The 23,195-nt window shown below is 45.1% G+C and overlaps 1 protein-coding gene across 2 annotated transcripts in view; it reads right to left on the reverse strand.

Moving 5' to 3' along the window:
- The window catches only part of Frmd3 (FERM domain containing 3), a 129,692-nt gene that overhangs the window by 66,410 nt on the left and 40,087 nt on the right, over positions 1–23,195 (reverse strand). For both annotated transcript variants that reach the window (XM_019208771.2, XM_010632903.2), the window contains exons 5-7: positions 21,416–21,513; positions 13,183–13,306; positions 415–502 (exon numbers count right to left, since the gene is read on the reverse strand). In XM_019208771.2, the coding sequence (XP_019064316.1) occupies positions 415–502; positions 13,183–13,306; positions 21,416–21,513 (310 nt within the window). The remainder of the gene's footprint in view (positions 1–414; positions 503–13,182; positions 13,307–21,415; positions 21,514–23,195) is intronic.

The following is a 23,195-nucleotide window of genomic DNA, read 5'->3' on the forward strand; positions in this document are numbered from 1 at the left end:
GAAAAGTACTGTCAAATCATACAAATAAAAGAGCTCCTAATGCCACAGTGTAATTTAAACCTTTCTTTTGTTCTCCTTCCGCTTTCCCATGTTTAAAGAATGCATTCTCACCAGCAGTGGCCTTGAAAATGCACTGAGATCTCCCAGCTTCCAAAGGAAAACCATCTAATCGATGCATACACCGATGTCTCCTAACTTAGGGAATTGTGGGCTACACGGCCATCAGTGAGTGAGCAAGTGCCAGGCTCCCGGAGAAAACTGACTCCTCACACACACGAATGCAGCCCACGTTGTCCCTTCTAACCAGCAGCTGGGCAAAGGGCTGTGGAAATCCCTTGAGAGGTTCTGCCTGGCATTCACACCGATGCATTCTCTTCGGGACAAAACAGTCACGACCTGTTGTGGCATAGTTACCTTGCATGGGTGAGGATCTACCCCGTAGGTTTCCAAAGTGTGAGCTTTCAGGAGTAAGTTAAACTCAGCAACCGGTGGGTTCTGGCCTCTAAAATCACACACAAAACGTTTAGGGAGTTAAAATGAAAAACAGAAATATGGAATCCCTTCAATCAATAAAACAAGCAACATTAAATTAAAAATGGGAAAAAATCCATACAAAAACAGTAATCGGTAAAGCTAATCATTATTTCTCACTACAAGGAAACTGCTAGGAAATCTGAACTCATGAACTTTACCTAATTGTTCCATGACACACCCAGGTGTAATCCCAGTACTCTGTGACCATATGGTTAACTAAGGCTATCAAGTTACCAATAAGTAGGCCCTTGCAAATTCAATCTTAATACAAAACAAAATTCAGTATCTGTTCTTTTCTATTCATTTAAAAAGATTATCCAATGTAAATGGCATTATTTCTTGCTCAGCGTACAGACTGGGGAGTTCTGTTACCCCACCACCAAGCCCAAACAGCTCTGCAGGTCGCAAAGAACTGATCAGACATTCCATGGAAAGCCCTGGATTTTGAAAGGAAATCTCAACCACTACTAGCACTAAGCTAGTGCTAACCTCTAGAGTGGTAAACAACATCTTGGCCACACAGGGAAAAAGGACTACAAATATAGATGACCATGAAGTCCTCTGAGCACTGACCTCTACACCTGAAATAAACAATATTTCAGAGACCTTGCTTTGACCAGCATTATATCTCACACACATGGAGAATCCAAACCATTCCCCAAACATAATTATAGGGTTTCAACAACCAGGAAGAGTTTGCTATGGAAAGCAATAGGAATTCACTTTTATTTTTCAGAATGTAAAATTATCTTTCAATATTAAATCTATTTCCACCCCAACTGTGTAGATGGAATTCCCCCTAATTCCTTTAAGTCACCCAGAGTCATCTTACCTCTAAACCAAGACAGAACCTCACCTACTTCCTCCCAAGAGCCTTTCAAGATCTTCCCTGTGCTCTTAATTGACTGAAATATTGCTCCAATATGCCCAGGAACACCCTTCGATTCTGTCTTTTGGCAAGACTTTCTAAGTTATTTTCTAATCCAAATCTCTGGCTTGCCAATCCCTTCTTCGGCTGTGTGCATTCTACTTTGCATCTCACTGAAGTCTTTTTAAGTATCAATTAAGCATTTCATTTCCTGTCATATTTTTGGGGTCTTGAAATAGAAACACGTTCTTGTTTCATGAGCATCAAAGTCCTCCTCTCTTATTAAGGATGCCTGTTCACCGTGTGGATAGTCCAACCTTGTTGGCTCCATGAATCTGCTTTGGAGGGCTGAGTCACGGTCTCTTGCTCACTGGTTTGATGTTTCCTTGAGTGTCTGGTGATTCTTGGTTCAGTGTTTGTCTTTGATACAACTGTTTAACAGAGTGGCCTCCGGTAGTCGTGGGGAAGGGTGAGAGATGCCACTCAGAAAGGAACACTGGTAACCTGACTTGAGATGAAGTCTCCAGTTCCTTCTGGTAAATTTCTTGTTCCCATGTGGGGAGCCTCAGGCCTGCTGCTGCCCTTGAACCAGAGGAAGGGGTAAAAGCTGCCCAAGCGCACCACATGCAAGTGCTGGTCCCTGATGACTGCTCTGTGTATCTGGAGCCCAGAGCACCGGGGACCATGGCTGCCTTTTGGATGTTCTTGGCCTGGGGCCTCTCTGGGCCTTTCTTCCACAGATGTCTTTGGCCTTCTGACTGAAGGGATTCTTTCTCCTAGGCTCTGCTGAGTGTCTTTTCTATTATCCGCAGGGGTTTGGGGAAGGAAGGGATTGTTACCTTACCGGATATTCATGAGAAATAAGCTCTAAAGTTTGCTTTAGGAAAAGAAAGTCCTTCTGCCGTTTTTTGGGGTTTCTTCAGTTTGGGTATTTTAAATTTCACTGTAGTACCCAAATATATATTGAAAATCTTTCTGTATCTTGATCATTATTATGAGTTTTTTCAATCCAACAAATCCTATCTTTGGCCCTTTCTTTGAATATTTTCTTTTTAAGACATAGACATTAAAAAAGCACCAACAGATTCAGAAGAGCATCGACTACATTGGCAGAGATGGGAAAAGGTAATTAATAAAAGTTGTCTCAAAGTACATGGGAATTTTTTGCTCTATGGCTCTCTCAAAGTTCTTGCAATATTTAAGCTTTCATTAGAAAATAAATGTATTGATTGAATCCAAACAGGGAGCTCCTCCTTCCCTCCCTACCTCCCTCTCTCTCTCTCTCTCTCTCTCTCTCACACACACACACACACACACACACTCTACTAAGGACTCCTTCAGAGAACTGGCTACTCCCATGATATGCTAAACTTTCAGCATCTTTTTCATTCTATTCTTAAAATTCAACTTTGACTTTAAAGTCCCCCATACTCTCCCACCCAGTCTGAGAACAGGTTAATGGTGGGAGGTCCATGCTGGACAGCACCCTGCTTTGGAAAGGATGTGGGTGCATCCCCAGAAGTTTGGTCTTCCCAGGGTGCGGTGTGAAAGACTGTGGGGGCCTCAGGAGGCGGGGCTGGAGGGAGAGAGTGAGGTCACTGGGTGCACTGCCCTATGGGGATCCTGTGTCGTGTGAGAGCCGGCCGTCCCAGGAAGAGCAGCATCTGAGCATCTCTGGCGCTCGGTCTCGCTGGCCGGTGGTTTCTCCTGCACACTCTCCCATCACGGTGCCAAGCACAGCATGTCACATCCCTAGACGGCTTTCAGCACAGCTGAGCAGTGGCCCTGCTCTTGGATCTCCAGACCTGAGAATTAAATTTGCCTCTTGTTTATCAAGTACCTGGCCTCAGTCATTTGTTGTAACAAGGAAAACCAGACTAAGGTAGAAAATGGGTAATTTTCCATCCCTGGGTGGTCTCTTTCTGACCATTTCCCTGCACTTCCTAATTATAATCACACCCAACAGCATTAAACTCAAGCATCTGTTTGTCAGGAGATGCCACCAGGTGCAAAAAGCAACCCACCATGTGGGAAAGGGTGCCCTCAATGTGCAAAAGTGAGGATACCTATCAAGAATACTTTGTACAACTCCTATAAATCAGTAAGGAGCAGAAGCTTTTAAAACATCAATTATCCCATAAGAGGGGGTAAAAGACTTGAAAGATACTTAAAGAATAAATATATACTACTAACAACTACATGAAAATATGCTTAACTTCTTTCTGTTCAAAAAAATGTAAGTTAAAACTATGGAAATGAGTAACATATGCATCTGGTAGCTAAGATTAAAAAGATTAACAAGAAAGCACTAGTAAAGTTGTACAGCAGAAGCAGTCCTCATATTCTGCTGTGGAAAAGCAATTTCATAGAACTGCTGTGGAAAACTAACTCTCTGGCATTATCTACAGCACCAAATATGTTTACTCCAAAACTGAGTTATATATGCATCCGAAACTAGAGCATGTTGCACCAGAAAATATATGAGAGAAAAACAGAAAACAATTCAAATGTTTACCAACAGAACAGAACAAGTAGATGATGGATCCCTATACAGCCATGAAAGTAAATTAATTAAAGCCACACACAATTAGATGGGCGAATATCACAAATACCAGTTTCAACAGAAGAATCCAGATATAAATTAAGAAGCACTGCATGGCTATTTCTATGGCCTTCAGAAATGAGAATTACAAAACTAAGCTATTAAAAGTCAGAGATGCTTCCTAGTTTGGAGTGTTAAATTTAAATCGAATCCATTTTGAGCTGATTTTTATGTATGGTGAAAGGTGTGGATCTAATTTCATTCTGCATGTGGATACCCACTTTTCCCAATAGCGTTTGTTGAAGAGACTGTTACCCACTGCACGTTCTTCATACCTTTGTTGAAAATAAGTCTCTCTATTCTGTTCCACTGCTCTACATGTCTGTTCTGGTGCTGGTACCACGACATTTTGGTTATGACACTCGCGGTACATTTTGAAGGCAGGTAGTGTGTGGTGTCCAGCTCCGTTCTTCTCACTCAAGGTGGCTCTGATTATCTGGGGTCTTTTGTTGGTTCTATGTGACTTCAGTATTTCTTTCCTATTTCCGCACCATCAGAAGAGGAGCCCCACACGACTGCAGTCGGAAACCCCACAGTGAGTGGAAGAGCCAGGCAGAGTGCTCGTCCCCAGCATGAAGACCCTCACGTCAGTGCCTCTGGCTCTGGGTGTGACTGCGGGTCTTCACTGGCTAAGCACTTAACCCAAAGTCATAACCAGAAGAAGGTGAGCCGCAAAGGTTCAGAGCAGGCGAGGGAATCAGCCAAAGGAGAAAAGGCAGAGACCCCAAGGGTCCCTGACTTACCGAAGAAGAAACCGTTTAATGACTGGGAGAAATTAAACAGAACTTCTTTCTTCAAGTCTCCCACTGAACATTTGTTTCTAGCAAACATTTGCTTTGGTAATGGAAAATAAAGATTTTCTATCCTTTAAATGTTGCCCCAGGAAATGTTCTGGTAAGATTAATGAGACACTCAGAGGTAAAGACCGTGATTAGCTGAATTAGTTTTTAAGAGATAGCAATTTTCCAAAGATGTGTTTTTCTAATAGATTGGAGGAGGACAAGCAATTTTGTATTTAGTTATGTATCTCCATGTTCCTGGTCCTGAGCACTTTAACCAAAAAGGAATAATCTCTCTCCTACTGATCCCTTGTTAGCACGCTACATACTAGAGCACAAATATGCAGCACCCGGAGAATAAACGCAAATTATTAGGTATGGATTTCACCAGCCATGAGTAAGCAAGCTTGGAGCATAGCTGGTGGGAAAGGAGGTAGCTCGGGCCTCACTTCACTCATGTGGACCTACAAGCTCCAGCGTTAAACTTGGGGGCAGAAAACAGACATCATATTCGCCTTCTGAACAGTGCAATTCTCACTGTGAGTGTTGCGGCCTCCGGCAAGACAGTGTCCCCTTGAAACTTTAGCCAGATTTCACTCTGGGACAGCTTTAAATTTTCCACACCGTTGGCTCCAGATGTGTGATTGCTCTGGACTGGCCCTGCAGCAGGGTGTGGGGTCTTAGCACCCACAAGACTCAGACAGACTCCAAACCTGAGGGTTGTGAGGAGACTTGATGCTCTTCAGCCTCACCGCTGCCCTCTGGAGATCACGAGACCACTCTCCTCCCTGTCGCCTTGTCCCCGTCTGTAACACACCCCCTCCTCCCCTCACCCACTGAAAGGACAGCACCTGTGAGTTTCTCGTCCAAAGGACACTCTGGATTTTGGTACATTTAAGTTTTGTTTTGCATCCTCAGCTCTCTGATGGGTGCAAAGCTATGCTTTTGTAGTTTACCTTGTTTGTAGTGCTATCTCGAAGTTAGGAGAGATAAATAAAGCATACTTTTCTATACACTAACTAGAAGTGAAAGTCCGCTGTCTGTTTCCATTTTTTACTTAGAGACGGAGATTATTTGTTTCAAACCTCTTTCTTATGGACCTTAGGGACCATCTCCGTGCAGAGCGTGAAATAACATACTGCAAATTTGGATAACTCCCATGCCATCAGGAAACAGTGACAATGCCCTTACACCACCCGAGGCCAGGACTTAAAGGACAGCAGCTGTGCAGAAAGTTGTCAGAGCACTGCATGAGAAGATGCAGGGGGAGCTCTACAGATCCCGAGTCGTGCGGCCTCCGGCAAGTCAGTGTCCCGGAACTCTGCTTCTGTATCTGTCAAAGACAGCAGTCGCTGATCACAAACTCAATACCTATGGAGGCAAAGTGCTAAAGGGGCTGAGCAGGGGGGTGGTGCAGAGAAAGAAGTCTCAAACGGGACAGTCACTGACTGGTGCCACCAAATCCCCCACCTGCAAGTCCCACTGGACCTTTATGGCAACTGGTGCCATTTTAAAAAGCTATTATTTGGCCTAAAGGACACATGTCTAGGCTGGAGCACAGCCCAAGGACTGTCATTTTATGACTCCACACCTTGGACTCTAAAAGTCCCTCTAGTGTACTAAGTGCAGTTTGCTTTGTTTTGAACTAGTGACACCCTGAGAATCAAAGGCTCTGGATAGCAGGTGTAGGTTTCCTCAAAAATCAAATCACTCCTTTGGACATTATTTTTAGATAAAATCTCGCCATGCATGAGGTCCCAGCTCAAGTGAAGCCACAGAAGGCTGCTGCACCCCCACCCTTCCCCACACGGGCCACCCTCCAATAACCATGTGTTACACGGACAGATCAAAGGAAAGATGCATGTGTGTACAGCTGGGTCACGGATGGACATACATCACTGAGTCCGCACAGAAGCTCAGGGACATCCCCTCTGGCTTGTAAGAGTCACATGTCAAGGATGACCAGAGGATGCAGCCAGTCATGAATGACTTCCACTTTCCGTACAACCGCTCTCCTTCACAGCCATGCTGCACTCTGGTGACTCTGCTCGCTCCCCTCCCGGTCACTTTAGCCTGATTTTACCTGTATGTTAATGATTCTAAAGTGCACATCCTTTGCCCCTGGCCCATCCCTCTCTAGAAAGGTCCCTGAATCCTGGCCACATAATGCAGATTTATCTAAAAAGAGCATTTGATGCCAAATGGCTGCACCTTCCTATTTCTAACAAGGACTTTATATCAAACAGTAATGTACAATGCAAGTGCATTTGATAACCTATCAGGGAGAGAGATTGGGTTCTCTAAGGGTTTTGGAAGAGACTCGGGAAGGAAAAGAATACAGGAGGAGGGATGAGGGATGAGAGAAAGGACATCTTAAGAAAGACTGGGGTTGTAAAATACCTGGAAACCTTCCTTCTGCCTTCTACTCAATAATACACTTCTCACAACTGACAAAAGCTTTGCCTGTGGGTTCTTGTACTCTGTTCACCAGGAGCATGAGGTAGAGGGTATTTTTCATAGCAAGACCCTTTATTTCTAGAAAGGTAGACAGTTTTTAACCTAGAATTCCTTGCTAGGAAGCTATGGCAAATGATTTGCAGAGACTAAGAGTCTGAGGAATGGAGATAACCACTTTGTTTAAAATACACTAAGAGTCACTACTGCTTCCAGGACAAACTTCACCATATTACTACAGTGATCACTAAGAGGATGATGCTTCTGCCTTTCCGGGGCAAGGAAGTGCCAACTGAGCTCCGTGACTATTTAAAAGGTGGTGATCCATGGCTGAAGTTAATGTTAGTATTGCTGCCCGAAGGCAGACAAGATGAATCGATGAGGATAAAATGAAAACACCAGCAGAGCAGAAACTCTAGGGCAGCGACAGCAAACCTTTTAGAGCTTTAAATAAAACACACAGCCCGCTGCAGCATGTGTGCCATAGGCTCGCCACCACTGCCTCCAGAGTTTATTAGGACTCCTCACAGAGAACCCAATCTAATTTTTATCTTTAACCCTGTCTGAGAACCATAGGACTAACAGCATGAGCTGTTCATCTTAACTGAGCTACGATTAAAGCTGTAGAAAACAGAAACCAAGAGAGCCCAAGATACACATATAAAACATTATATAGTTTGTATACATAATTGAAGTAATGGCTCCTTCCACCACTGGAGGGCACAAGAAGGCAGAATAATCACTCAGTTTCACTGTGAGGATCTCAAAGTCAAGCCTGTAAATTCAGAGAAAATTCTTCACACATAGTTTTAAAACAAATATTGCTCTTGTTTCAAAATGATCTCTAGAGGTATGAGAATGAAGCACACATGGATTGTAGACCTTCTTTGCCATCTGCCTTTAGAATATCAATTAGTGGATCTGGCCATCACCTGTCTTAGCGATAAAGCTTTACTCATCTGCAGCCTATTCATTTAGAAGACTCTGTTTCCTTTTTCACTACCAAAGCAGTGTTGAGTAGCTGTAAACTAGACTGCATAGCCCAGAGAGTAGAAAATGTTTAAGTACTGCTGCGCTAGAGGAGCTGTTTAGAGACAATGGATGTTACACTGACGTCTGACCAACAATGCGAATGGTCTGTCTCTGCGGGGATTTAAGAGTCCCGAAAATGCCTCTAGAACCTCGGTGCAGATACAGCTTTGTGAGCTGCATACCTACTACCACAGCCCAAATCCGGATTACCAACACCAACACATGTGCTGGTGAGGGCGTGGGGTAACGTGAAGTCTCACTCAGTTACACAACACGGTGCAGATACCGAGGGAAAGAGTTTGCTGTTGCTTATAAAACTACACATACTCTTACCATATTATAATGCAAAGTTGCTCCTTGGCATTTACCCAAATAAATTGAAAACTTATGTCTACATGAACATTTGTGCACAGATGTTTACGGTAACGTTCATAACCAAATGTAATTTTCAACTTGGAAGAAACCAAACTGGCCTTCAATAGATAAAAGAACTGTGCTACATCAAAACAATGGAACAGTCTTTGGACATAAGGAGAAATGAGCTGTCAAGCCAGGAGAAGACACACAGGAACCTTCTTAAGTGTACATTACTAGGTGAAAGAAGCCAATCGGAAAAGGCTACATGTTGAAAACTTCCAACTATGACATGCTGGAGAAGTCGAGGAGGATGGAGAAAATAAAGAGTCGTGGTTTGTAGGGACAGATGATAAGGAGGAATGATGTTTACCACAGCGAAACTCTTCTTTTTATACGATAGTGGTGGACACATGTTATCATAAATCCATAGATGGTGCACCAAGAGTGAGTTGTAATGTAAACTGGAGACTCTGGGAGTTATAATGCACGCACACGAGCTCATCGACTGTAATAAATGTACCACTTCCAGGGGGCGTGCTGAGGACAGGGAGGCTACCCCTGTGCTGTGCAGCAGACAGAGGAGAAATCTCTGCCCTCCCTTCCTCATCTCCCCTTTCTGTTTCTTTTTGAGATGCTGGAGATAAACCCCAGGGCTTTGCAAATGCTGAGCAGGCACTTTACCAGGAGCCAAACCACCATCCCTGTGTTTTCTTTTTGTAGACAGACTTTAATTTTTAGAGCAGTTTGGACCCACAGCAAAACTGAAGGCAAACTGTCTTCTGCTCCAAAGACAGATGTGATATACTTAAGGAAGACTAGGTGATCTAGCCATAAACTTGAACCTTCAGCACTGGTATCTTGGACAGCTAAAGGAACTAAGCATTTCACCCAAGGAAATGCTTACCAAAATCTAAATTTTCTATTGTATTTTGAAACACCTGAAAATTCCACAGGATCTTTCTCTCTTTCTCGCCTTCTTTCCCCAAAGAACTCCCCTACTCCTATCTGTGTTGCCCCTCAGGGGAAGGATGCTTCTATCTCTCCTAAGTATGGAAGCTTTGTCGCTTACTCAGAGAGCAGAGTAACAGTGCGACTACAGTTTACATGATTCAGGGAAGACTGTGAGACGGTCCCTCCCTCCACGGGTAAAACTGCTTCCCTCACTGTAATCATCACAGTCGTTCCTGTCGTGTTCGAGCATCTTTATCACCATCTATTTTGTTTTCTTTCTCAACTGGTTCCGAAAGCAGGTAGGAAGAAGGCAGTTATTGACAGGACCTCTCAAATCCCAACTAAGGCCAACCGGAGTCCTCTCGAAAGTCTCAGCAGCAATGTCTCAGGTCTCTGCATTACCCCCTTGCTATGAGGAGGCTTCTGAGGCCCGTGATCACCATGGAGGTTGGACACATGCCTGGATCTGGACTTTCACAGGACTCCTTCACTGGGGACTTTGTTCCAACACTGTTGGCTGGGCAGAGCAATGCCACTGAAGGCCCTGCTCCCAAACAGGGCCAGCACTTTCTCGACCCACACGCAAAGGATTCGCTAAACACCAGGGCAGGCTCAACTTCTAGAGGATGTTTTCATGCAACTATAGAAAACCTCTCTCCCTCTGTACTGGAATGTTCTACTCTCTGCATCTTGCTGTCCTGACCCAAAATCTCTCACTGCTGCACAGAGGCTGAATCAAATACATGACTGCACAGGGAAAACCAGCAAACACACCCAGGGACGTATCCCCAAGGCTGCCACATTATGTCTGCCAGCTCCGCTGCCAGGCCTGCGACTTTGGCCTCTTCAAGGGTTTTCTAGGGTAATAATCATGCAGCACTAATGAGCTTCAAAACAGCAGCCTTGAACAAGCCATGTGACTCACAGAGCTGCCTGTGACCCCAAAATCATGAGGACATTTTCAGAGATATCCACAAATTCAGGAGCTGGAACAGTATCCACTCTACAGTTTCATGATGGTTAAAAGAAAATCTGGAATCACCTTTGATCCACTCACATCCTCACAAAATCCTGTGCATCACCAAGTCTTAATATAATGTCTCCCAACATTCTCTTCTTTCAATTTGCTCTCCTCCTATTCTCTTTCGGGTCTTTGGTATCTTAGGAGCAAACATTTCCAACTCCTCCTACTCTCCAGCCCGCCATATCCACCCCCAGACATCACTGCCAAAATGACACCGTGAGATGCCAGCCAACCACCTGTTTCCCATGATGGCTCAGCACAGGGGCAAGAATGTGGATGTCAGAGTTAGGCAGGCCTGCGTCCCAGCACTGGTAACTAACAGGGACAGTCCCTTCACCATGTCAGCCTGCGCTTTCCTCGTCCTGCACTGGGAGCACCGCAAGGGTCTGCTCTGTCTGGTTTGGGAGACTGGGTGAAGCCCCCAGCGCAGCGTCTGGGCATCCAGTAAGTGCTCCGTGAATGTTTAGTATGATCCAAATATTTAAACGCTTGCAAATCCTGGTCAAAGGAGACCTCTCCTACCAAGCCGCACAATGGATGCCACTCCCCCATCTAGTAGGTCTTGCCCTGTGGTCCATAAAAAAGCCACAGATCCCTCACTGGAATACTGGAATTTTATTGTTACCTCTAGTGCATTTGTCTCTGAATTATAAAAAAAACAGTGGGGTGTGTGTGTGTGTGTTTTGAGGGTTGTACCGGGGATCAAACCGGGACTTTGACACTTGTGAGGCAGGTGGCAGAATCACTGAGCTACATCCCTGGCCCCAGAGTTGTACGTATTTTCAACAAAGTATTTAAGTAGGAGACAATGTCTAATCATCTATTATCTCTAGGAATAAAGGTTACCTTTTCCAATCTAAAACATGCTGCGGCTTTGAATGCCCACACAACACCCTTCTACAAGTACCCAGAAGAGGGCGCGCCTGCTCCACGTAGGGAGTGCCAATCCTCTTCACCGTGTCACCCAGACAACTACCTATCTGGTGACGCTATTTTCTTGATAACTGCCAGTTACGGAAGCGGCTTTTCACCAACACTTTCCTTAGGCACCGCCTACACTTGCTGTTACTACCAAAATGATTTCTTCTCTTTGTAGCAGACGTCCCTGCCCAGTACTAGCAGGCTATGAGTGGCATGTGCTTCGTGCCTTCCCTAACTCAGCTGTTTTATATCAGGAGTGAGGCCAAAGCCGTGTGACTCAAACGGGCGTGTCAGCTAGCAGAGTCGGGCTAGAGTTGCTCCTTTGCTAATGGCTGTCACTGAGGCCTAGGTCCTGGTCTGTGAGGTGGCGGGGCCCTGCTAAGTTATGTGCAGCTGAGGTCAGCATAACCCCAATTATAATCCTGTCCCCTGAATTATTGCTTCTCGCTGACCTTGTGGGTTACTTGCTAATTAATTGCACCTGGTCCCAGGACTGGTTTCTTCTACCCTAGCAAGATAAGCAGTGCCTACTCCCTGACAGCCTTGCCTGGTACCATCATGCCAGGTGTTAGGCAGTAATACACTAGATGATTTCAAAGCTCCCCGGCTCCCTATTCCTTCACACAATTGTATTCAACAAATACTAGATGTGTTTGAGGGCTTTTGTCTTCGCTACTATCAGCAGCACTGATCAGGACCCAAGACTCAGCTTCTCCACTGTAAGTCTCATTTCTGTTTTTGAATTTGCCTGGCTCAGTGGTGGCTCACAGGCCAGGACCCGAGGCAGGGGTCCTGATAACGTCCCCTTCCCTGCTCCCTATATCTGTGGTTTTCACAGCACCTAGATTGTCATTGCAGACTAGAAGATCTGAGTCACCTGAATTCCAAGTTGAAGGTTCCTCAGCACGCTTTGTTTGACGCCCTTGACCTATGTCCATTGGAGGGGGACACAGTGCCCAAGAGCACGGACACCACACCCACACTGCCTGCTTCCAGTCCTCAGCTCTGACATTAGCTGTGTGTAGGTGACCTCAGGTCCTTCATCTGTGATGTGGGAACAACTGGAGCGCCTGGCTCCTAGATCACTGTGAGGATCAAACAAGTCAGGGTGTGCGATGGGCTTAGAATCAGGCGTGGTGTTTAGTGAATGCTCCGTTCAGTGTGAGGCTCCCACAATTGCCACCCTTCACGTTTTCCTCTCCAGCGCTGTCAACAGGGAGCAGACACTAAAAACTGTCCCACTGAAAGCAATCTGACAAAGGGAACCTTGTCAGTGGATTCCATTGTACTTCAAGTCAATGCCTCTGGCAATGGCCACAGGAGGGGGATAGCACCAACACAAAATTCCAATTGAAAAGTATTCTGACTTACCTTAAATTTTACTTTCAGAATCTCAGGGTGGTTAGAAAATCAGGTATAAGAAACAGATGACTCAAATGGCTGTCGATGGCTCATAAGCAGCCCCCCAACAGCCCCCACATTACTGAGATTGTTATCGATGGGGGACATTGGGGTGCTTTGAGGGTACCCAGATATGCTACCCTGCCACCTGAAACAGTTGACCCATACACTGGAAAGATTATTGTATCACACACTTACACAATCCCAGTAAGAATCTTTCCCCACTTCGAACATTTGCACAGGTCTCTACTCATATTACCTGAGATCATTTTTATGAATTTCCATGATTTTTCTTTCCAGCTTCTGTGACTGCTTGGGGAAAATCTCAAACTCACTGATGTAATTCTCAAGATGCTCATCAGGATCGTAATCACCAAGCTCAGCTGTATCCAGTAAAAAATGAAGAAAACAAGATTTTAAAAAACACTCCAAGCAGGATGCATATGGAAAGTCGCCTGCCATCCAAAAGAAGTCGCCTGCCATCCAAGTCGCCTTGGAATATTCTCCTCCAACAAAGTGCATCTGTGCCCACGTGAAGACCACAACCTGAGTGTTTAACCAGTGACAGGAGCCTTTTAGAGCGTTCAGTAACAACAGCTGCTACGCATGCATGCCACAGATTCGCCACCCACTGGTTCCCACTCGAGAGACGAGACTCACACTCAGGGTCAGATTCCGCTGTCTGACTCTGGGCACTGGTCAGTCTCCTCTGTGTCCCCTCTTTATCATAGATTAAAGCAATCTACATCAATGTTTCTCAGTGGGGGCACTACACCACTGGAGAGGTCGAACCATTTTATTATTTCACATTTCCCAGGGAGTTGTACGATGCTTTGCATTTCTACCCTTCAGGCCCCAAATCTCAGTAGCATAATCACTGTTACTGTTACAGTTAACCTTGATACCAACTTGATTGCCTTAAGAAACACCCAGGAGATTAGTATAGCACCCTGCGGACTGTCTGGGAGACAGGACCCTGAGGACTACATCTCATCCGCTACCCCTTTCTCTCTGGCACTGTTCCCCTGCTCTGCTTCCTGGCCTCCATGAACTAAGCATCTTTGTTCCACCATGCTGTGCCCTCCTACCATGATGTTTCTGCCTAGCAAACTATGGAACCCCTGAAATCTCTCCTCCTATACATTGCAAGTGTTGGGCATTTTGTTTCAGTAACAGGAAAGCTGACCAATTCAATGGCCATCAAGAATATCATGCCCAAAAGTTATCCAAAGGATACAAAATATTAGTTAGGGAGGAACATGTTCAAATCTATTATACAATATGGTGACTAAACCAAAAAATATATATAGTATATTCAAAAACCTCAAGAGAGTAGATTTTAAGGGTTCTCATCATAAAAATATGATAAATATATGAGGTACTGCACATGCTAATTAGCTCAGTTTAGTCAATTAACAATGCATGCCTATTTCAACATCATTTAATATGCTATAAATACATATAGTGCTTATGTGTCCATTAAAAATTGAAAAACAAACTGTCAATGCCTCCCCAATATTTTCAATATTCACAAGATACCCATCTATCCTCAGGACCTTCCTCAAGTTTCTGTTCACAGTTAATCATCTCTGAGTTCAGGCTGGGGCTGCTGGCTCTGAGGTTTGGGCAGTGTGGCTCATTCGATGAAAAAAATCACAAAGTGAAGGAACCGAAGGGGACTGCACTTAAAAATAAATGGATTGCTCTTCCAATTACAGAGTATATACTTAGGTACTTAAGTACAAAACAGCACACTGAGTTAAGGTGCTGCCTTTTACCGCAGGGAACCTCCGGGGAGTCTTCCAGGGCGAAAAGAAATGCGTGCACTCCTAAAGCACCTTGAGGGTCCAGGAGAGGTGGGTGCCCAGCCCACAGTCTAGAGGAGTGAAGGTGACGTCTAGCCGTGGAACACTTTCTACAGACTCCACGCCTGTGAGGGAAACGAGACACAGCCCAGGAGAGAATAAAGATGGTGAGAAAACTGTAGCAGACAAACCTTTTCACCAACATGAAGGAGGAAAAACGATTATGTGTGGAGCATATGTGAAAAATCACATACAGCTCTGTAACTTGAACATACTATACTGTTCCTTCATTGTCAAATCATCTAACAACTGCACAACAGAGCTTCTTAACACTTCTTAACAGAACTCAAACTGCTATTCTTCGGAAAACTTAAAAATGTATATAAGCCACTTCAGAAAGGGTTTTCATTTATTTACTTATTTTAATCATTTTATTTTGAGTTGCTGTTAACTATACATGCAAACACACTCGTGGAGTTTCAATTTAAACAAATGTTTACTATCTAACACTTAAAAAGTCTGAAAATAAAGCACAGTGACAAATATTTTGCTGCTGTTTCAAACTGTTAGTACTATCGGACTTGTTGAATCAATTGTTGGGAGACACTGGAGGAGCATATTTATATATGATAGACATAAGCAGGGAGAACCTTCATGTTCAACATTACATCCGTGTTCTGAGATTATCGTCTTCACCGACATAGACTAAGCTTGACATTTCCATGGCTAAAATTTAACAATCCAGAGGCTTACTGACCTCGTGAGTTGGTGCTGCTATAGATTATGGCACAGTCTTTGGACCCATAGTTAACTCTGATCTCAGGTATGTAGCTGAATCTATCTGAGCCTTATAGGTGCTTTCTTGGGAAAGGATCTAGGGGCAGAGGCAGGCTGGGGCCAAATGAAGTAAAAATAACGAGAAAGGGTTTTTAAATAAGACCCAAAATGCTACTGATCATAGGATGGAAACTGATAAATTTGATCACACCAAAGTAAATATCATTGATCATTAAAAGACATTACAGACAACATATGAGAGATGTCAAGTTGAAAGAAAATATTTGCAACTCTAAAGTTGGCAAGGGCTAATATATACAATAAAGAAGAAATCCTCGCAAATTATAGAAAAATGGGCAGGAAGATCAACAGAAATGGTCAAAGGACAGGAACAAGCAATTCACAGGAAGGGAAATGGAGAGATTCCCAAACTCATTAGTAATTTGAGAAGTGTAAACCAAAACAAGATGTCACTTTGCATCTATAACATTGTCAAACATTAGGAAATTGGCGGAAACAGAAACACTTGTGCACTTCTGGGGATTCCGAATACATGTAGTTCTTCCAGAGAGCAAGGTGGGAGTAGTCAGCCGATATCATGACTCAATATCCTACGCCTCTTCTGGGCATGTGTCCTAGAGAAACTCCAAGTACAAGAAAGGAGATATGTGAGGTGTTTTTGAATCACAGCATCAGTCATGATTGTCACAAACTCCTCAGGTATTCGTGGTTGGTTGGACTGACAAGTAACCACGGGAGATGCCCCGACAGGACAGCTGTGGCGGTCAGAAGCAGAAAAAGATGTTCCTAGAAGGGTAGAGAGTTCTCCAAAAAAAAAAAAAGTATTCTGAGCATAAAAGGAAGAATTAAGAGTCTATAGCCCCACTTACTTTATGAAACTCACACACAAAAAACAATAGTAATTATTTAATAAGAAGTATACCAAGGCAAAGATGAATCTGAACCTAACTGTTACCTTTAGAAAAAAAAAAAAAGAATGGAAAAATGGAAATCAGTTGATCACCAGATGGGCCTAAGGGGACCAATGATAAGCAGAAACGATGAACTGATGATTGCAATCTAAGTTCCAAAAGAAGTATAGATAATATTACACACACACACACACGTGTCCCTCCCCGAGCTGGCTATGGACTTAAACACTTAGGAAATGATCCAATCCAATGCCTGCATTTTCCACAGGTGATGAACCACCAATACAAAGCTCAGTCATCTTCAGAGCACTGTTCGAGGGAGTATTTCTCTTTCCAGGAAAACTGGTGAAATACAATAGACTTGTACTATGAATATTCCAAAAAGAATCCCAAAAATGCCAGAAAAAAACAGGAAAGAAATGCGTGGAGAGAGCATAGAACTCCAGATACAGGACATCACAGCCCCAGGTCCAGTACTTCAGGAGTCGTGCCTGGCCTACTACACTGGCCAGGTCAGGGCCAGCCTGAGCTTGCTCACAGTAGAGACTCAGCCTGTGTGTTCCTCCATTTGGTCACAGACACATCACTGTGATGGCTTATTTACTTGTTCGTCATCCCACAAGGACATGTACTGCAGAGCCTGCCACCCAGCAGCTACTCAACAAATGCTTGGAGAACCATGAACACATCGCTGAACAAGGTATTGAGTGTCTTCCAAACAGGCAACCGACTTCTCCCCAGGATACAGGGAACAACTGAGGCAAGTATCCTGACAACAGATTTTGTGGAAAAGCTCCTATGCGCCACACGCAGGAAGACTGCAGTGAAAAGGGTTCCCTGAGACTCATCACTAAGGGATGGGATTCTATGTAAGATCTGGAATGTCCCCCAAAGGCACACGCATCTGAGGTTGGTCCTCAGGCTGGTGTCACTGGGAGGTGAAGGAAATGTTACTTAGCAGGGTGCATGCAAGGGAAACCACCAGCAGAGCTAAGAGACAACCTACGATGTGGGGAAAAGATTTACCGGCCATTTCTCAGACAAGAGTCTACTATCTAGAATATATAAAGAACTCAAAAAAATTAGACCCCCCAAATATAAAGATCCAATTCAAAAATGGGCATCTGGGAAGGGTAGGGGCAAGGAAATAAGGGAAAAGAAAAAATATGAGAAAATGAAAAAAATGGAAATAGATTTTTAATGGGAGAGGAGTGGGGGTGAAGGGAGGGCAGGGACAAGGGGAAAAATGAGAACCAAGACCTATTATGTGAAGGTACAGAATCCCAATGATGAATGTAACTGTACTGTATACCTAAAATGTACCAATAAACTCAATAAAAAGAAAAAAAAATGGGCATCTGAAATGAACAGATATTTCTCAGACAAACAAGTAAAAGCAGCAAATAAACATATGAAAAAATGTTCCACATCACTGGTCATTTGAGAGATGCAGATGAAAACAACACTGAGATTCCACCTCACCCCAGAAAGAATGGCTGCTATCAAGAAATCAACCAATAACAAATGCTGGCGGGGCTAGGGGGAGATAGGAGGCCTTCCATTGTTGGTGGGAGTGCAGACTGGTGCAACCACTGTGGAAATCAATATGGAGATACCTTAAACAATTAGGATTGAAAGTCCCATTTGACCCAGCTATTCCCCTCCTGGGTAACTTCCCAAAAGAATTAAAAGAATCATACCACAGCGATGTATGCACACCTATGTTTATAGCAGCACAGTTTGTAATAGCTGAAATTTGGAAATAGCCCAACTGCCCATCAGTTGGAGACTGGATAAAGAAGATGTGTGTGTGTGTGTGTGTGTGTGTGTGTGTGTGTGTGTGTGTGTGTTTAATAAAAACTCAGCCAGAGAATGGGAAACTAGAGACATTTATCTAAATGGATGCACATTGAGGCCAGACTCTTAAATGAAATTAACAGGACACACGTGTGTAAATACCATATAGTTTCTCTGGTGTGATAAACTAAAAATGTAAATAAGGCTCAAAATGTGTAATTGATATTTGCAATAGGAAGAAAAGCTCTAAAGGTATTGGGCAAATAGGAAGGGAAGGGAAAGGTAAAAAGGTAAGAGAAAAAACAAGAGAAAAAAATGGAAACAGTCTTTGTAAAAAAGGAAGGGTGGAGGGAGGGAGGGAGGCTAAGGGAATGTGGAAAAAACAAGAACCAAGATATGCCATGTAAAGGTACAAGACACCAACAATGAATGTAACTGTACTGTATATCTAAAATGTACCAATAAAAAATATTTTTTAAAAAAGAAGCAGGGTGCAGTGGGAGGTATTTAGGGCACAAAGGAGAGGGGAGTGTGGGACCTGGGCTCTTCCCCGTACTGTCTGCTCCTGGCTTGTGCTGAGGTGAGTAGTTCTGCTCTGCTGCAGGCTCTGGCCATGATGTGCAGCCTCGCCTCAGGCCCACAACCAGCGAAGCCAATCAACGGTGAACTGGAATCTCCAAAACCATGAGCCAAAACATCCTTTTGCTCTTTATCAGGTGATTATCTCAGCTGCTTGTTAACAGTGGTGGAACGCTGACTAACACAGGGGGAAACGCAAAGTAAGCCCAGACTCAATGCAGCAAGAATTAGGGGTGGAGGACAGAACGACAGGCAGGGAGGGGCTGCCTTGGACAGACCAGGAAGATGCCTTTGAAGCAGGAACAGGAAAGACATTTTCACCAAAACAGGATATAAAATAAACAGATCACAAGGATTCTGTGCATTTGCTTTACAACTTGTATCATGAAAGAAAATGCACTCTGAGTGTATCGGATTTATTGGTTGGATTCAGTCACTACAGGCAGCAAGACTGTGGGTAATGTTTTTACACACAATGAATGCACTGAAGCTCAAAGCAGTCTCCGCAGGAGCAATCTAGACAGGGGACCCTCTTGTGGCTCCCACTGTCGAATCAGGGACTCAGCCTTCCTGTCATTCCTGTGAGTGTGCACAGTTCTGACAAAGCCCGTCTTTTTCTGTACTTGTTCGCGACCTCCACAACTGCTTGCATATTCACCTCGACCACTGGAGAATGTCTAAGAAGCCACCTCTTACTGAATGTGCTCCACAGGACCCAAAGAGAAGAATGCATTTTAGAGTCGAGAGGTCATCTTGAGGTCGGCCTTTTCCAACTCTGCTTTCTTCACAGTATGTGTGGTCTGTGATGACAGCCACAAGGGATGACCTCGTGTCCTGCTTCCTGGATGGAGCCTTTGTGGCTTTATTTCAAATATAACAGAGAATGGAGAGCTTCCCATTACAGATCTATACTGAGCTTGTCCTTGGAGACGTGACAATAATTCACTAATGCTTAAATGCATTCTGAGGTCTCCATGTGCTGACCTGCTGCTTGGATTAGTATCGATTCCCATTTCCCTCCAGAGGCAGCTCACCTAACTAAGCAATGTGCCCTCTTCATCAGCAAGGAAAAGAATCACGAGCTTTAATAACTCTTTGCTCTGGGGTGAGAGGCAAGAAGCATGTGCTCCCCAGAAGCGAGAGGTTCCCCCCTCACAGCAGCACCATACCGTGGGCCACTGAACACTGTGACATCCCCACGGGGCCTCACAGTGCTGCCCAAGTCTGCTACGCAGCCCTGGGCATCTCCAGGGAAGAGGAAAAGGCAGCACACAAAACCCACTTTGAAATTCTCAGAGAGCAACCACACCTGGGAACAGGACAAGGGAACAATTTCACAGCTCAGGGCATCCCACAGGGGCAGTGGCTGGCACAGAGAGATTCCCAGGAGAAAGATGAGATTATCTCTTAAGAGGAGAGTGAAGTCTGGCCTTGTGATGGGCAGCTGGTTGTCACCTATGATGTGCTTTGGCCCATTACCTGCTCCTGCGTTATTCTTTCTAGACCACCACAAAACTGAAAGACTCTCAGGGGTGTCTCTCTCCTCTCCCCGTTTTCCTCTCCCTCCCTTCCACTCCCCTCCATGTCCTCAGCATTCCTGATACAAACGTGGTAAGGATCCCACCAGACAGCCCCGGGGCCAGCTGCCTTCTACCAAGCCCAGGGCAACACGCAGCCTCAGGTCCTGCAGGACCCTCCCCCAGATGCTGTCCTCCGCAGGAAACGAACTCAGCAGCCACCTACGTCAGTGTCCTTGCTGTTCCCCGGGTCCTATCCCTGGGCGTGTTCTACCCTACAGGAAGAGCAGCTACTGTGATGGGCTTGTGCCTTCCCAGTGAAGTCACAGCGCCCAAGGATGAAGCACAGCAGGCGTTGGAGAACTTGAGCAATCTGTCAATGGTGAAATGACCAGAAAGGGGGAAGAAAGATTCAAACCGAGCCTTGACAGACTGTGAAACTACTGTTCTCACTTCTTACATGCATGGATAGAGAAGCTATGGAATTAGACATGATACACATGTACCCATACACACACGCAATGCACACAGACACACAACACATGAAATGTGTGTGTGGGCTCATGGGATGGCCCCTGTTTGAAACCGATCTTCCTGAACATGCTTCCCTCTCCCTATGCCTGTTAGGCCCCACACCTGGTGACTGGCACTCAGACCAAGCCCCTTCCAAGCTTATAAAACTACAAAGTGCATAGGGCTGGGATTTGGCTCAGTGGTTCCGCCACCTGCCTCGCAAGCACAAAGTCCTGAGTTTGATCCCAAGCACACACACACACAAAAAAAACTGCACAGTGCAGCTCCTTTAAAAACAGGCGGGGGCGGGGGCAGGCGTGAAGGGTCTGGAGCTCTGGTGTGGGGCCTGAAGGGCGCTTGAAGCCATCTCAGTCCAGCGTCCTACCAGGGCCCCACTGGCTCAGGAGCAAAGTTGAGGGAAAGCAGCGGACTGTCACCAAGTACACAGTCTCACCTGGCCTTCAACTACAGACAGACAGGACAGCACAGGGGAAGACAAAGGGAGGCACCTAAGGTCAAAGCTCTACAGCCCAGCACAATGGCAGCAGTGGCGGCTTTGAAGCTAGACTCACCTTGAACGATACAAGCACCCAGGTAGGCAGCATCAGAAAAGGAGCACAGCAGTCGACCATGAAAAATATCACGTTTAATCTGCAAATACAAAAGATACCTGCAATACAAGAGGAGAAATAGTTGCCCTTAGCTTTGGCAGGAGCCTGGAGGAAGGAGGTAGGTTGTTCATACAGTGCTCACCTGCACCCCCAGAGCCCTGCACAGCACCTCAGGGGAGCAGCTCAGACAGGCCAGGTCTCTCCGAGACAAGCAGGGAAAATGTGGGGGACTTCAGAGTAGAAACCCAGTGTCTGTGCCAAACAGATCCCCTCAGCTTCAAAAGAGGCCTGAGGGAAGCTACAGGAGACACAGGGCCCAGCAGCCACTGCCCCCAGAGTGACAGCCAAACCCTCACCACCCCCACCTCAGGTCTTTACTGCCCGAGTTCTGTTTGAAATGCATTTAATTCGTGCAACAGCACCAGACTACCATCTCCCAGGGGCAGGTGGATTCACATTCATCTATCAAAAACAGGCCCGGCGCCAAGGCTAGACAGGCAGCAGATTCACAGGAGGAACTGTCTGTGTCAGGGTGGCAGACTCAGAAGTCTAGGAGGCTGGGCAAACTTGCAGCCAGAGAAGGGCCTGGGGAGGTGGAGGGCAAGCATGCTCCCCATGGCAAGCAAGGATCGGCTACCACACACCTCACAAGGAGGCAGAAGAGGTCTTTCCAGTTTCTCAGTCTGGATTTACAAGTGAAACCTTTAATTTTTAAACGCTGTGCCATTTTTTCTAAAAACAGTTAACACTAACACTGACACACACACACACACACACACACACACACACACACACACATCCAGGAGTCCTCAGTCTGCAATCTGCAGGCTCACCTTGTCCCCATCCTTTTTGTGTCTTCTATGCTGGGCAAGCCCTCTATAGATTCCCTGGTCTTTCTTAGCATGGTTAACTCTTTTACTCAAGGTTCAGACCTGGAGTCTATTGTTTCTGATCAAAGCTTCTTCCAGTGCTTATTTTAGCATTTAACTCCCAGAAACCAACTGTATTATTTTTTCTTTCCATGTTCCTGGGAGCTGGGGCACTTCTCAGCCAGTTCTGGTCATGGTTCATTGTATGTGTCAACTGGACCGGACCATGGGATACCCAGACATCAGCTAAACATCACTGCTGGGTGTCTGTGAGGCCTTTTCTAGGAGAGGTCAGCATTTGAACTGGCAAGCTGATCAAAGCAGAAAACCCTCCTCAGGTTGGGTGGACACCATTCAGCCTGCTGAGAAACTGAAAAAAACAGGAAGACAGAAGACGGCATCCACTCTGACTCTGCCTAACGGTGAGCCAGGACTCCTCCCCTCATTTTTCTGGATCCTCAGCCTTCAGAGCTGGACTGGAAGCTCACAGTAAGTGTACACCTCAGGCCTTCAGACCATGCGCTGACTTTCCCGGGCCTCCAGCTTGGCAGGCTGTGGGACTTCCCAGCCTCCAAAATCATGTGGACCAATTCCTTTAATAAATGCTGACTGATCGATAGATAGCCAGCTGGATAGACAGGCAGATAGACAGAGGCATATGATCTGAGATTGATACGCCGTAGGGCAGTTCTCTGGGAGATTAATACACATGTCTAGTGCCTCGGTGATTTGATCTTAACTCAGCCTTATAAGGAAAAACATTCAGAGCTGAGGATTTAGCTCAGTGCTTCCACTGCCTGCTTTGCAAGCACAAGGTCCTGAGTTTGATCCCTGGTACTCAAAAAAAAAAAAAAAAAAAAAAAAAAAAAAAA

This window comes from Fukomys damarensis, unplaced genomic scaffold (genome assembly GCF_012274545.1).
Source record: "Fukomys damarensis isolate Sample0158 unplaced genomic scaffold, DMR_v1.0_HiC HiC_scaffold_4, whole genome shotgun sequence".
NCBI lineage: Eukaryota > Metazoa > Chordata > Mammalia > Rodentia > Bathyergidae > Fukomys > Fukomys damarensis.